We start from the raw sequence: 15204 nt of genomic DNA, 5'->3' as shown, positions 1-15204 counted from the left end.
TCTTTGGAATGTGGGCGGGAACGAGAGCACCCGGAGAAAACCCATGTCGTCACAGCGAGGTTGTGCAAGCTCCGTACAGACATCACCCATGATCAGAATCGAACCTGGGACTCTGGCACCGAGCTGCTCTTGATGTGAGGAGGAGCAACATACCCTCTATGAATGTTCAACATTTCCCTTTGATGTTTTATGCTGTTAACTCACACTAACGAGAACTTACAGCAGCCAATTAGCTATCAGCGCATCTTTTGTGATGTGGCATGAAACCAGAGGAAATGCAAGCAATAAAAGCAAGAGAATGTAGAAACACACAGTGTGCGTGACATGATCAGAGGAAAGACACTGACGTCAGCTACAGGGAAAGAGCAATGTCTTGGAGTTCTAGACAGGAAATGAAATATGCGAGAGGTGAATCTGTAGAACTAATCAAGATAGTAAATGATATTGAAATTGGTAAAGAGGTAAATTTAGATTGTTACTTTAAGATGAATTGTAGCTGGAAGGCTAAGACTTTAAATAATGCAAGGTACTCGATCAGTTTCCAGTGGTAAGTGAGGCACCTGAAATCCAGCAGGATTTTGGTTGGATGCATTTAACAAGTCACAAGATAACTGAAGCTGTTTAATCCAGAATAAACAGCAAGAATACAGAAGAAAGATGCACAACAATTAAGAATCCTGTCAATCAATTATTTCCAGAGATTAGCCTGTAATAAATTCTAAACAATTGTTATCTTTCTGAAACAAATTGCGTTTTCCGATTTGGCTTTACATGATTTTAAGTTATGATATATATTTCGGAGGAGCAAAGGTGTGTCTATATATCTGACAAGATGGAGAGAACATTCATGAATAGGGTTAAATCGTGTAGCTTCAGGTACAGACAGTGGATATAACAGTAATTCAAAGGCTAGGAGGTAAAACATTTATAAAATGATGAAAATATGGTCATTAACTTTGAATGCATGGAGCATTTACAACAAGGTATTTGAACTAATACCAAACATAATAATAAACTAATTTGATCTAATACACTTTCCAAGGCCGTGGATTCCTTGAGCAAAGCTAGAAATAAAATACTCCTGAAAATTTCAGAAAAGCTCGGCAAAATGTAAAAGGATCCGAGATAAAGACAACATGGAGGTTGGCCTGAAAATGTATAGACGTGAAACTATTATGGTTAAAAGACAATATATTAAAAAAGGCAGAAAACACAATAAAGAGTAATTTAGGGACCATTTAATAGTGATCATAGTACTAGTCAGTATATAGATCAGGAAATTAGAAGAGCATGTACTAATGGTTATTCAATAAATTGGGAATTGAGTCATTATTAATGTTTACAATTTTTATGAATAATTAAGATTCTGGAATTAACAAAACAATTAATAATTTACCGATGGCATTAAACTGGGTGAGATTGTCAATAAAGAGAGCCATAACAAATTACAAAACATTCATAAATTTACAAAATTGACATTTTTGATGATTGATTTTCAGTGAAGACAGACACTGCATTTCGATAAGAAAGAAACAAGATGAAACAATTAGAAAATACACCCAGATTGGAGTCAAGGGTCGAAAATATCTTGGAGAATAAAACAGAAATCTATAAAGCCGTACAAAACCAAGCCACACACGAGCGTTTTAGAGTGAGAGAACTGAAAAGTAATGCAAAAAGCTCAGTGATATCAATGTATACAATGCCAATGGTCAAATTATAGTGACGCTCCAGAGACACTGCAGAGGATACACAAGGCATTTACATGGATGGTTATAACAGGATGAATAGGCTGGGACCCTTATCACTTGAATAACAAAGTGGAATAATAATTTAATGATTTTATAATTTTGATCATATAAAGACAGAGCATTTGCACTTATTAATCAGAACACAGCTATCAGTCATCAATAGGGGTCAAGGAAAGAGCGTTCACGTCACGGCCCTGTCTCCACCAATCTTACCACCACCACGCACAAGAAGCAAGACAGACACCATTGTATGCAGATGCCGAGAAGTGCGTTCAGCTCTGGCTGAACAACTTCTAATCTTGTATGTGGACTCGATAAGAAGAAGATATCAATATAGGAGAATCATTGCAAAGTCTTCCTATCCCTGCCTAGAGAGGAACAAGAACATGAAACATGCTGCTAGGATATTTGTAGCCAATTGCCAGAAGCATAATGTAGTCGAGCATGAAACAAGTCCTTCGGCCAAACATGTCCATGCCGACAATTGTGCTCATCTATGTTAATCCCATTTTCCACATTAGGTCCAGCATATTCTAGGCCTTGGTGGCACAAGTACATGTCTAGATGCTTTATAAGTGTTGTGAGAATCTCTGCCTGCACCATCCCTTCAGTCTGTGTTGATTCGTGCGGGGAAAATCCTCCTTTGATCTTCTCTAAGATCTATCACTCATTTTAAACCAAAGCTCTCTTGGTTTAAACACCTCTACCAAGAGAAAAAAAGATTATTACTAACTAACCCATCAATTCTCCACTTAATATGATGCATTTTCCTTTGGTACATGGATGCTAGTAAGAAAACCCAAAATAAATGCATGATAAACATAGAAAATTGAACACTACAGTACAGAAACAGTCCTTCGGCCCACAATTTCCATGCCTAACATGATGCCAAGTTAAACTCTCCTCTTCCTGCACGTGATCCATTCCCTACAGTCCATCCATATCCATGAAATATTAATTGAAGTTAAGGGAGCAGTCATGGGAAGGTAGCAGGAGGCTAAAGTGAAGCTCAACTTCTGGTGTGAAAACTAGTTGGGTTCAAGAGCCTGAAAAAGTATTTTCAAAAACTACATAAAAACAGTAAAATGCACCAGTATTTCTCTCAGCACGCACTTCACCACCCTGGAATGTGCTAGTCAGCAGAATTAACTTGCTGCCGTTTTCTTAAACCAGAAGAACAGCAGGTTTTGGGCAAACAGAACTGTGTCTGTTAAGCTTTAGGCTCCAACAAGAATGATCTGAAACACCTCAACTCACCGTACCGATTAATTACCAGCAGCACTCATTGTGGTACATGATAACATTATGCTGTTGCTGTAGCCATTGTGTTCCACTAACCTTTTAGCCAACTAGAACTGAGACAAACATGAGCTTGAAGAGGGTCTCATCATCCTTCTGGGAAGGTTGCAACCCCCGAGACTCAATGCTGAGCTTAAGATTTTCAGGAAAAAAAGTCCTTTATTTTTCCCTCTCTCCACAGCAATTTTCTCTTTCATTTTGTTCATTTCTCTTTTTTACCGGTTCTTAGAGTGATTATTTTCACACCGAGTGTGGTGGGTGCATGGGATGAGCTGCTGGAGGAGGTAGTCGAGGCAGGGACTATCTTGACATTTAAGAAGCAATTGGTCAGGTACATGGATAGGACAGGTTCAGAGGGATATGTGCCAAAGGCAGGCAAGTGGGACAAGTGCAGATGGGACATGTTGGTCAGTGTGGGCTGAAGTGTTCCACACTGTGTGACTATGGCTCCACAAGGACAAAGACAACTAGAGCAGGGGTATGCCCACTGTTCTCTCAAGCCTGCCCCTGCATTCAATAGGAGCATATTTGGTCTACACCAGGCCCAGTTCCTCCTCTGTGCCAGATGTCCACAGCTCCCAATTCCCCTGATCTTTCTACCATTTTTTCCCCCAACTCAATTTTAAATATTTCTAACGATCTAACCTCCACAACTCTGAGACAGAAAACTCTAGATATTCAACACTTAGTAAGAAGTTCACACTCAGTGTTAAATAATTGCCGCCCCCCCCCCCCCTCTCTCTCTCTTGTCCTGTCACTATGTTCCTCAATCAAAACTCTCCCACCAGTGAAAAGTCTCAAAATCTGCTCTATCAACTCTCTGCATGATCTTATGGTTCACTAGGTTCATGCCTTAAGGGCCTGTCCCACTATGGCGAGTTTATCTGCGAGTTTAGGAGAGTTTGCGCTCACCACAAGCTCGCAGCATGGTCAACACGTGGTCGTAGGTGGTCACTGGTAAGTATTTTTCATGGTTGAGAGGGGTTCCCGCATAGTGGTTACTACTCGCGCTCTCAGTTTTGTCGAGGAAACATTTTCAGCAGGCTGAACATTTTTCTGTGGTAAAAATTGGTCGGCATGGAAAAAATGTATACTTTTTTACTCGTAGGTTTAGTCGAATTAGGTCGAAGTAGGTCAGCATGTTATCGAAGGTGAGCTGTAGCCACTCATAGCTTGTCGTAGTTTGCTCTCGGTGTAGTCGTCTGAAGTCGAAGGTGGTTGTCTTCACTCTCCACTATTGGGTGTCCAATTTTCCAGAGAGCATCGACAATTAAATCAAAGCTGGTCGAAGCTAGTCTTCAACATAGTCGAAGGAGGTCTTCAACATAGTTGAAGGAGGTCTTCTACAAATTTGTAAGAGGCTCTCTACATAGTCCAAGGAGGTCGTAGGAGGTGTTCTACTTTGTCGAAGGATGCCAAATTTTCAGCGAGACAACAGGACCATGAAACATTCCTAATTCGCTAATAAACTCACCATAGTGGGACAGGCCCTTTATTCTTCCAAATTCAAAAAAAATGCAGACCCCAATCTTTTAGCCTCTGTTGATAGGAATCCCAGGAATTGATTGAAAGAGACAGCATGGAATCAAACTCTTTAGTTAACCAAGTGCATCGATCACCCATTCACACTAGTTCTGTTATCCAACAATCACATCCACTCTCTACACACTTTGGGCAATTTACAGTGGTCAAATAACCTACAAACGCGCATGTCTTTGGAATGTGGGAGGAAACCGGAGTACATGGAGGAAAACCACATGGAGAGCATGGAAATTCCACACAGACTGCACCCAACATCAAGATTGAACCGGGGTCTCTGGCACTGTGAGGCAGCAGCTCGACCAGCTGTGCCACTGTGCCCTTGAAATTAGCCAAGTGAATCTCCTTTGGACTGCCTCTAATGCAGCTAAATCTCTCTATACTTCATGCATTTTCAATCTTAGACTATAAACTGTCGAGATACAGTGTGGAAACAGGCCCTGCGGCCCACTGAGTCCATGCCAACCAGCAATCACCCTGCACACCAGTGTTTAAGAAGGAACTGCAGATGCTGGAAAATCGAAGGTACACAAAAATGCTAGAGAAACTCAGCGGGTGCAGCAGCATCTATGGAGCGAAGGAAATAGGCAACGTTTCTGGCCGAAGAAGGTCTGAAGAAGGGTTTCGGCCTGAAACGTTGCCTATTTCCTTCGCTCCATAGATGCTGCTGCAACCGCAGAGTTTCTCCAGCATTTTTGTGTACCCTGCACACCAGCACTATCCTACACAGTAGGGACAATTTATAATTGACAGAAGGTAATTAACCTACAAATCTGCACGAGTGTGGGGACATGCGGTCACATACAAACTCCGTATAGACAAGCACCCATGGTCAGGATCGAACCCGGGTCTCTGGCTCTGTAAGGCAGCAATTGATTGCAGTGCCATCACAGCTTATTTTCATTTAGACAATAACCTGCCTTTTGATTCCATTTACCGAAGGGATCATTTTTGGTCTGCACCTTATCGCATTTTATTTCCTCTGTTCTCTTCTCCCTTCCCCATTTAATTTCTCATTTTCCAATTCTGCTGAGAAGCCCTTGACCAAAGATCAACCCTGCTCCGCTCCGCACTGCAGCTACTTGAACCACTGAGTGCTTCCAGCATTTTCTGTTTTGACAACTGACATGTTAATATTTGTCAGTGTGATTGAAATATTTTCATTGCTAAAAGTGGTGTTGGCATAAATGCAGTGAATGACCAAATATGTGGCACAATTACATAGAGGACAAGAGTCACGAATAATTGATGCTTCGTTCTTTACCCCATAACAATCTGAATATTTTATCTTGTTAACTTTGAGATTTTTAGTAGATAAGACTGGAGATTTTGGTTTATAACTGGTGCAGTAAAGGCTTCCCTTTAATCAGCTATTGAACCCGCAGATGTAGGTCAACCCTGTCGACAGAAGGACTGTGCAACTGGACAATAAAGACCTAGGGATTGTATCACTGCTTCCACACAACGCAACAGCGTGGACAGATAGTGAGTTTACTTGAGACTTTACTTCAGAGATCCAGCGTGGAAATGGGCTGTTTGGCCCACCAAGCCAACACCAAGTGATCACCCCATACACTAGCACTATCCTACACAACAGGGACAATTTACAGAACCAAATTTACATACAAAATGTACAACTGGAATGTGGGAGGAAATCGAAAACCCACATGGTTACGTCTATGAACTTCATACAGACAGCACCCGCAGTCAAGATCAAACCAAAGTCTCTGGTATTGTATGGCAGCAATTCTATCGCGGTGCCACCCTGTGTTCTGAGTTGTGTCGAGGTGAAAAAAGGTTCAAAGACAATGAAAGCTAGAGCAAGGTTCCTCTTAGAACATAGAATCGTACATTGCAGGAATGGGCCCTTTGGCCCACAATGTTTGTGCTGAACCTGACATCAAAATAAAATAATCTCATCTGCTTGGACATGATTCACACCCCTCTATTCTTTGCATATCCATGTGTTTCGGGGATCAGATTGGTGTTGGACTGCCCTTTACATGGACTAGCAGTCTGAAAGGGTCCAGACCCGAAATATCACCCATTCCTTCTCTCCAGAGATGCTGCCTGTCCTGCTGAGTTACTCCAGTATTTTGTGTCTCTCTACTTGGACAGTTCAGCAGCAGAGGCAGAATTGTTTCTGTTCGTTCTGAGATCAAGTCCTGTTCATTCTGAGATAAATGTGGAATGCAGGGTTTGTGGCATCAGTGGGATAGGACATGCTCAATGTAATGGCCATTTCTGCTACCGGAGGGATGAAAAGATCGCAGTTCTTTCCTGGTTTCTCCTACTCCATTTTGAGTGGCCTGCGTCATGGGGACGCAACACATGGTGCTGCTGCCACACAGTGTACGGGGCCCTGGATCAGTACAGACAGTAGGTGCAGTCTGTGTGGTGTTTGCCCATTCTCCTCATCAACGCATGGGTTTCGTCCAGGATCTCCGGGTTCCTCCAGGATCCCAAAGACGTACCGGTTGGTTAACTGGCAAAGGTGGTGGGAGTGCGGCAACGGGTCCTACACTACACACCTGCCCAACACTTCCTGCGTTGACCTCAGAACCCATGGAACTGGAGTGGAGGCAAGTCACCCTCATTGCTGCTCAACTGCCTGAGAAGAGGAACTTAATTCTGATATTTCATGCTTCCTTGCTCCAATTATGCTTCAAGTCTATTTTCTCCTGAATGTAAATGGGGGCAAGAAAATTGGGGAGAAATTGGAAGGAGCGTGTGAGAGAGAATAGATGGAGACTCAAGAAATTGCAGATGCAGGAATTTTGAGCAATTAACTAACTGCTGGAAGAACTTAGCAAGTCAGGCTGTATATGACTTGGAGAACCCCTCATCTCCACCGCACCTATGAAATGTCATGAAACTCAGAAGTTATTCTGTTAGGCATTCTCTATTGAGCCTCACTACTCATATTCACATCTCATCTACAGCACACATGTAACCACAAGGGCTTTAAGTATGGCAGGCATCACACAGTCACATAGTAAGACCAGTGCTCTCACTTTCTCACAGATGAAGAGGCACACAATCCCCAGCAGTAACAATGAACTGGCAACGATCAATGTCTGTGGCTCAGTGATCTGGTGAGAGAGCTCGCCATTATCAGTTCAGTTTAGTTTATTGTCACATGTTTGCTGGGAGAGTGAAAATTATGTACCAGAATTGGTAGAGGGAAATGCTTTTGTTGCGTGCTAACCAGTCAGCGGAAAGACAATACATGATTACAATAGAGCCATTTACAGTGTATAGATACACAAGGGAATAATGTCTAGTGCAAGGTCAAGCCAGTAAAGTCTGATCAAAGCTAGCCGCAGGATCACCAATGAGGTAGATAGTAAATGGTAGATGCTAGAAGACAACAAGGGGAAGGACAGATACTTCCACACTGAGATGGCGTGCAACTTGGAGGTAAACTTGAAGTGAACCACTTCATTACGATTTGTTTATTTATTTTTTTAACTATTTTCCTTTTTATTTTACAAGGCAGAGTAGATGAATTTTCAGGATCTATCGAAGCAGCCTCGGAGAACTACTATATGCATGCATACTCAGTTTAGTTTACAGATACAGCAAGGAAACAGGCCTTTCAGCCCAACAAGTTTGTAGGTTAATTGGCTTCTGTAAATTGTGCCTAGTGTCTAGGATAGTGCTAGTTTCTGGGTGATCACTGGTCAGCATGGATTTGGTGGGCCGAAGGGCAAATTTTCACACTGTGTCTCCAAACTAAACTTGGTCCACACCAGCCATTCTATTTATATGTTATCCCACTTTCTCATCCACTCTCTACACTCTCGCGGCAATTTACAGAGGACAATTAATTTACAAACCCGCATATCTCTGGGACGAGGGTGGAAACCTGATCACCCATGGTCACAGAGAGAACACGCAAGACACATACAGTACCCGAGGTCAGGATCCAAACTGGGTCTCTGGAACTAAGAGGCTGCGGCTTAACCACAGTGCCCTAAATGCTTTATGGGTATTCAGACATCAGTCACTGTGGCACAGTGGTAGAGTTGCGGCCTTAGAGCAGAATGCAGCGCCAGAGGCCCGGGTTCGATCCCGACTACAGGTGCTGTCTGTACGGAGTTTTGTACGTTCTCCCCGTGGGTTTTCTCTGAGATCTTCGGTTTCCTCCCACACTCCAAAGACTTACAGGTTTGTAGGTTAATTGGCTTGATAATAATGTAAAATTGTCCAAGTTAGCGGTATGCAGAGTACTGCCCTGCCGACTACAAAATTCAGAAGGTTCAGTTACAGAGCAATTGAATACTCAGGTTAATCATTGAGCGTGCTTTTGCCTGAAAGATGCTCAGCTCGAGCAATTGTTGGAACCAAGTAGTCCAGCTTGCGCTTTGTTGATATTGAAAAAGCCTTCCATTGTTGACCAAACACTCTTGCTGCAGGATACTGAATGCCCAGCTACAATGAAGCGTTTGGCCCAGGGACGTTTATAATAAACAGTGAGCCCAGAATTCTGAGAGTGGAGTAGTCAGCATGGCAATGTCAGATGTTTTGGCAAACTGGATCCAAAATTGGCTTGGTGATAAAGGCCAGAGAGAGGTGGTGGAGGATTGTTTCTCTGCCAGGAAGTCTGACACCACATGGTGTACCACAGGGATATTTGCTATTTGTTATGTGAATATCGAGTAAGTTTGCTCTCAACATGGAGGATGGTAGAGCTTTTAATAGTGAAAGTTGGTGCCCAAGAACAGGGGAATAATGATCATCTTGGGAGGGAAGGCAAAACCATGGCATATAGAACTTAATTTAGACAAGTGTGCAGTAATGCAATTTAGGCTGTCTAAAACTGACCAGGCATATACAGTATACTGCAGGGACCATAGAAGCTGTGATGTACAGAAGAGATGCAAGCGTCCTTAGATGTGATTATCGGTCTGTGCATTCACTACTTGCATTTTCAAGAAGTAAATGCCTTACGGCTTCCTAACACCTGTTTCTTCTCCCTGGGTAGAGTTGTCCCAATTCAACCATGGAGCTCTGGACCCAACAGCTGACAGGATCGCAGTGATCTCATTCCCATCTTGCCTTGGAATTCTTAACCTCCAGACATATTGCTCCTCATTAGTTGCACTAACATCTCTGCTCCCGAAACATTCTGGAAAGATAGACCTTCCCAGCAAGCGATCGCCCTATCTGCCAAGTCACCTTTGTGTCTTAGGGGTGTCTCCTCCTCAAAGCCACACTGGTGGTCCATATTCCCTCAGTATGCTGTCTACTGCTAGTATGCAGAGATTCACAACTTATCAAATGCAATTAGACAGAATACTACTCAACCAAATTACATCACACCCTGAAGTGATGACAAAAATTAAGGAAATACTTTATAAAGGCAGTGGAGGCCAATTCATTGGATGTATTCAAGAGAGAGTTGGATATAGTTCTTAAGACTAACAGAATCAAGGGAAATGGGGAGAAAGCAGGAACAGGGTACTGATTCTGGATGATCAGCCATGATCATGTTAAATGGCGGTGCTGGCTCGAAGAGCCGATTGGCCTACTCCTGCACCTATTTTTTGTGCATCTATAAGCAGAAAAATGCTAACATACCTTCAACAACCAAACTCCTAGTCTCAACATTTCTTCACAGTTCAAACTTAAGGAAAAATGGTAAACACAAACTTCCATCACTTGAACTATTGACATGTCTCATAAGATTAATGTATTTAATTGTCAGCAGGCTTTGCAGAGTAACTTCACTTACCCCATTGTGAGGATGCACCAGCCACCCCCAATCTCCCTGTATTGATGCCGTATCCAGCAGATTGACTGAAACAGAAGGAGGAATATTTGTGATGTTTACTGCACAAAATACACTTTTGACTCCTCAATGCAAAACATCTTTGAACAAAAGCTATTAATGTAAGCAAGGATTTAAAACCAGTAAAGAATTGATCCAGTCCAGCCTGTGGACTGGCATACAGTAATAATAAATTAATTCTATTAAAGAAATTGCCTCAAAATGCAACATGATCTTTTTGCCAAGAGAACAAAGTTCTAACAAGTTAGAAATTCACAATGCCCCTTTAAAATAATTATCTGCCTGATTAATATTTTACTTCTATCGTGCATGTACATTTCCCCGTCCTTTGCAACCTTGGACGACAGCAGCATGATGGGATTCCAATAGACGAGGACATATGTACACTGCCAGCGACAAATGGCTGAGAACTAGTGCAACTTTTTGGCTCTGCAAGTGGGTTAGATAGTTAGACACTTATGCCCCTGTCCCACTTAGGAAACCTGAACGGAAACCTCTGGAGACTTTGCACCCCACCCAAGGTTTCCGTGCAGTTCCCGGAGGTTGCAGGTGGTTGCCGGAGGTTACAGGAAATGGAAGCAGGTAGAAGACTGACAAAAAACCTCCGGGAGCCTCCGGGAACCGCACTGAAACCTTGGGTGGGGCGCAAAGTCTCCAGAGGTTTCCGTTCAGGTTTCCTAAGTGGGACAGGAGCATTAGTTATTAACACTAAAGTGTCCTATGGCGATACTTCAGGAAAAGTGACCTTAAGTGTTTAGACAATAAAGATACACTGAGTCCACGCCGACCAGTGATCACCCCCTACACTAGCACTATCCTATACATAAGATGCTGTGCACACGGCAGGTAGCCAACAGTCGCTTGTCTTTTTCACTTTTAATTTCAAGTACCCGGTTGAGTGCCATGACTGTTGGCAGACCAATTTTTCTCCGGGGATGAAGAAAGTTTTATTGTATCGTATCCTCGGGACAATTTACATAAGCCAATTAACCTACAAACCTGTACATCTTTGGAGTGTGGGAAGAAACCGGGGACCCTGGAGAAAACCCACACAGTCACAGGGAAAATGCACAAACTCTGTACAGATAACACCCGTAGTCAGGATCAAACCCAGGTCTCTGGCGCTGCAAGGCAGCAACACTGCCGCTGAACCACTATGCCGCCCTGGGTTGCGGAATGGGTTGCTAGGCTGCTTTGGTGGAAATGCCAGGATATTTTTTTCCACAGGGTGCTCATAATATCTAGTTTGATGTTGCTAGAAAGATAGCATGAACCTTGAAGAGTTGTGTTTGGGTTCGGAAATAGGAAAAGGAATGGACAGCAGAAGCTGTGGAAGAATATATTACAATGTATATACGATCAGCCACGATCAGCCATGATCACAATGAATGGCAGTGCTGGCTCGAAGGGCCGAATGGCCTCCTCCTGCACCTATTTTCTATGTTTCTATGTAAAGGAAAGGAAGAGGATAGGCCTACCATTACTACTGCAAGTTCAGGATGTCCAAAAACAAAAACAAGAACAGCCAATGAAACATTTTGTTGTGGAGATACTTTTGCAACAAGTATGAACACCCTCCAACAGTAACAAAATATATGACCTGATAAAACGTCCGTAGTCTTGCTGACTAAAGAAAAAAATGTAGGTCAGGACACAGAAAGCGCACAGGATACCTGCCTTCATTAGCTGGGGCAGAGAATAAGAGCAGGGAAGTTATGGTACAACCTAACAAGATGCTTTTTAAGATTACTGCAAGAATACTGTAGAAGAGAGACTATAGGAAGGTGTAGGAAAGAAAAGTAGATGCTGGTTTACACTGAAGATAGACACAAAATTCAGCAGGACAAGCAGCATCTCTGGAGAGAAGGAATGGGTGACCTGTTCTTCAGTCTGAAGTACCTCTTGTAATATTAAGAATTGTCACAGCTCATTGAAGGCCAGACATGAAAACAGCAGTGTAAACAATAACACGGAAAATACCATAACGTGATTAAAAAGATAAAGATATAAAATAATTACTTTTCTCTTTAAATTCTATAGAAAATTCTTAGCCTCCGATCCTGTCAGGAAATTCAGGCCACACAATGTTAACAAATGCAGCAAACCAGAAGTGGTGACAATTCACACATGACCTGATGGTCACACTGGTCATTGCAAGACCGGGATAATATACAACCCACCTGTTGAACATCCAGCTAAATTATATAAACAAAGAACTGCAGATGCTGGTTTATACCAAAGATAGACACGAAGTGCTGGAGTAATACAGCATCTCTGGAGGAAAAGGATCTGTGACCTTTTGGGTCAGGACTTTTTAATCAAGTGAAAAAAGGGGCCCAACGTAAAACATCACCTATCCTCTTCCTCCAGACATGCTACTTGACCCGTTGAATTACTCCAGCATGTGGTGTCTATCCACCTGATTTACGCAGTCCCATGCACAGTCTGCTGATGTGATTCTCAAATTACTTGCTCCTAATTCCAGATTTACAATGTCACTAAATCTCAAACTACTGGGTCCACAAGTCTATCATGACTGAAGCCGCTGATTCCTATTTCACTGTCATTGCTCATTTCCCAAACACTGGCACGATTAATTCCCCATATACCGCTCTCCAATAACTATTTTTCACTTCAAGTGTTCCGTTTCACCATTTACCGGTGCCCCAAATTGTGCTTCTACAATTACCTCCAATTTATGTTAATCCCATTTCCTCATTTTCAAATAACCAAGATCTCTCTGGTGTCTAATTATTTATGACCCCAAGTTCCTCCAGTACCGGCACCTCATTTACTGGTGCCTTGCTTTTCCTCACTTGCTGGTGTAAAGGTTCCTTAATGCCCTGGATTGTTCATTTCCTGAGGACCCAAATTCCTTACTCACAGGTCTCCAGGATCTCATTTAATATAATAATTATTTCCACATTTACAAATGCCCATTTTCTGATGTTCCTAACTCCCAATTAACAATGTGCCTTATTGCCCATGTAATGGGACTACAGATACATAATTTACATGTGCCCCTATTTCCCCCATGGCCTGGTGACCTTGGATCTGCCATTTTAAATTACCTTAAATTGTCTTTCCTTACTGCCCTTGATTACTGGTGTCCTGGCTTCCCTAGTTACTATTGCCAATATTGCCCCTTTTACTCATGTTCCCAATTCCATATTGATCTATACTCCCAACTCCCTTTCTATGGATCCCACTAATTGTCAGTTCATAAGTACTTCAAATCATCATGTTCCAGTGTTCCTGTTTCCCAACTGTCCCAATTTTCCCATTAACTTTAAAAATGCACCCTCCTTGGCTCATTACCTGATGGATCAAATCCTTCAATTATTAGTTCCCCAAATTCGATGATATCGGTGCCCAAGATTTCGAGTTTTCCAATGACCCAACACCTTATTTACTTGTGTCAACCTCCTTCCCTTATTTGCTATAGTGTGCTGTTCTCCATTTTGTAATGTCTCTCGTTCTGCAAATAGTGCAAACCTACAATTTCCTTTCCCTGCTGCAGTTGTTCTGGTGTCCCTTACCAGTCTCCTAATACACCATGTTTTTGATATCCCTAATTTCACAATTACAAAAGTCCCTAAATCCTCATCTATGGACGTCCCTGCCATCCCACTTACTTACTGGTGGCTCAGTTCCTGAAATTCAGTGACTCCAATTCCACATTCACAGGTGTTTCTTATTCCCATCTAATTGGACTCAATATAAATAGTCAGCAAAGTCAATTGGGCCAAATAGCCCTGTTTCCATGATGTATTGTATTATATTTTTTTCCAGACCCCTTAATTTGCTATTGCTGATACTTCAAATTACCCTATTTCCGTCAGCCTATGTACCCATGTAGTGGAGCCACTGTACCTCCCTTTACATCTACACTACCTACCTCATTGGCGAACCTTTGATCGGGTACCTTGCACTAAACGTTATTCCCTTATCACTGTACCTCGGTACATGTGACAATAAACTAAAATCTTGCCCCCCAATATTCCATTCATACCAAATTCCAATGTCCCTAATTCTTCCTTGACTTCCCCTTAATTCTTCACTAATTAGGGCCCTTAATTGATATTAATCTCTCTTTTGTGGGGATGGATCCCAAGCTCCCCGTTTTTGTTTTCCCTTACACCCCTCATGTGTACATGTCCTAGTGTGCAATGCTTCACAAATCACCTGTGTGCACTAATTTGAAAACGTTGCAAATTCCCAACTTTCTGGCGCCTCTAATTCCCCATGTGGCGTTTTGTACTCTACGCCACTTTTACTTCTCACAGTGCAACATACAATGCCATCTTTATTTCCGAAATTCTCAATATCAATTTATATGAGCATGTGTGCAAAAGCAGCGCTGGATTTCACCGCCATCCATTTTGTGTTGCCATTAGATTCTCCTCACCTCTATATTTACCCCCACCCATGCCCTTCCCCTCTCCTCCTCTCCCCTTAATACTTACATCAGACGCAAAGTCACCGTGCGCCCATTGTGTACAATAAACCCCTTGAGCCTTGTTGGAGTGCTGGTGCAGGCAACGTGTAACCTTTGTACTCTCTGTTGAGAATCAAGTTTTCTGTGTTTTGTGCTAACTGTGTTTTTACATTAATTGCCACACGATGGAACTCCCGTTGGCCGGCTGCAGCTGGAGCTAACTAGTGCCTCAAAGTCGCCCTGCACTTTTTAAAGGGGACACGCAAGAGATCGCAGATGCTGGGACCTTGAATGCAAAAACGACCAGTGGGTCAGGCAGCATCTGTGGAGGTGAATGGAGCAGTCGTCGACGTTTCGGGTCGGGACGCTTGGCTGCTCTGGGG

At 42.6% G+C, this 15204-nt stretch overlaps 1 protein-coding gene across 2 annotated transcripts in view; it reads right to left on the bottom strand.

Annotated features, from left to right (window-relative positions):
* epha8 (EPH receptor A8) overlaps positions 1-15204 on the bottom strand; it is a 262547-nt gene that overhangs the window by 236983 nt on the left and 10360 nt on the right. For both annotated transcript variants that reach the window (XM_033047998.1, XM_033047999.1), the window contains exon 2: positions 10327-10391. In XM_033047998.1, coding sequence (XP_032903889.1) covers positions 10327-10391 — 65 coding nt within the window. The remainder of the gene's footprint in view (positions 1-10326; positions 10392-15204) is intronic.

The sequence above is a fragment of the Amblyraja radiata genome, chromosome 31 (genome assembly GCF_010909765.2).
Source record: "Amblyraja radiata isolate CabotCenter1 chromosome 31, sAmbRad1.1.pri, whole genome shotgun sequence".
NCBI classification, from domain to species: domain Eukaryota; kingdom Metazoa; phylum Chordata; class Chondrichthyes; order Rajiformes; family Rajidae; genus Amblyraja; species Amblyraja radiata.
The sequence above is the reverse complement of the archived record's forward strand: the minus strand, read 5'-3'. Positions and strand labels throughout refer to the sequence as shown.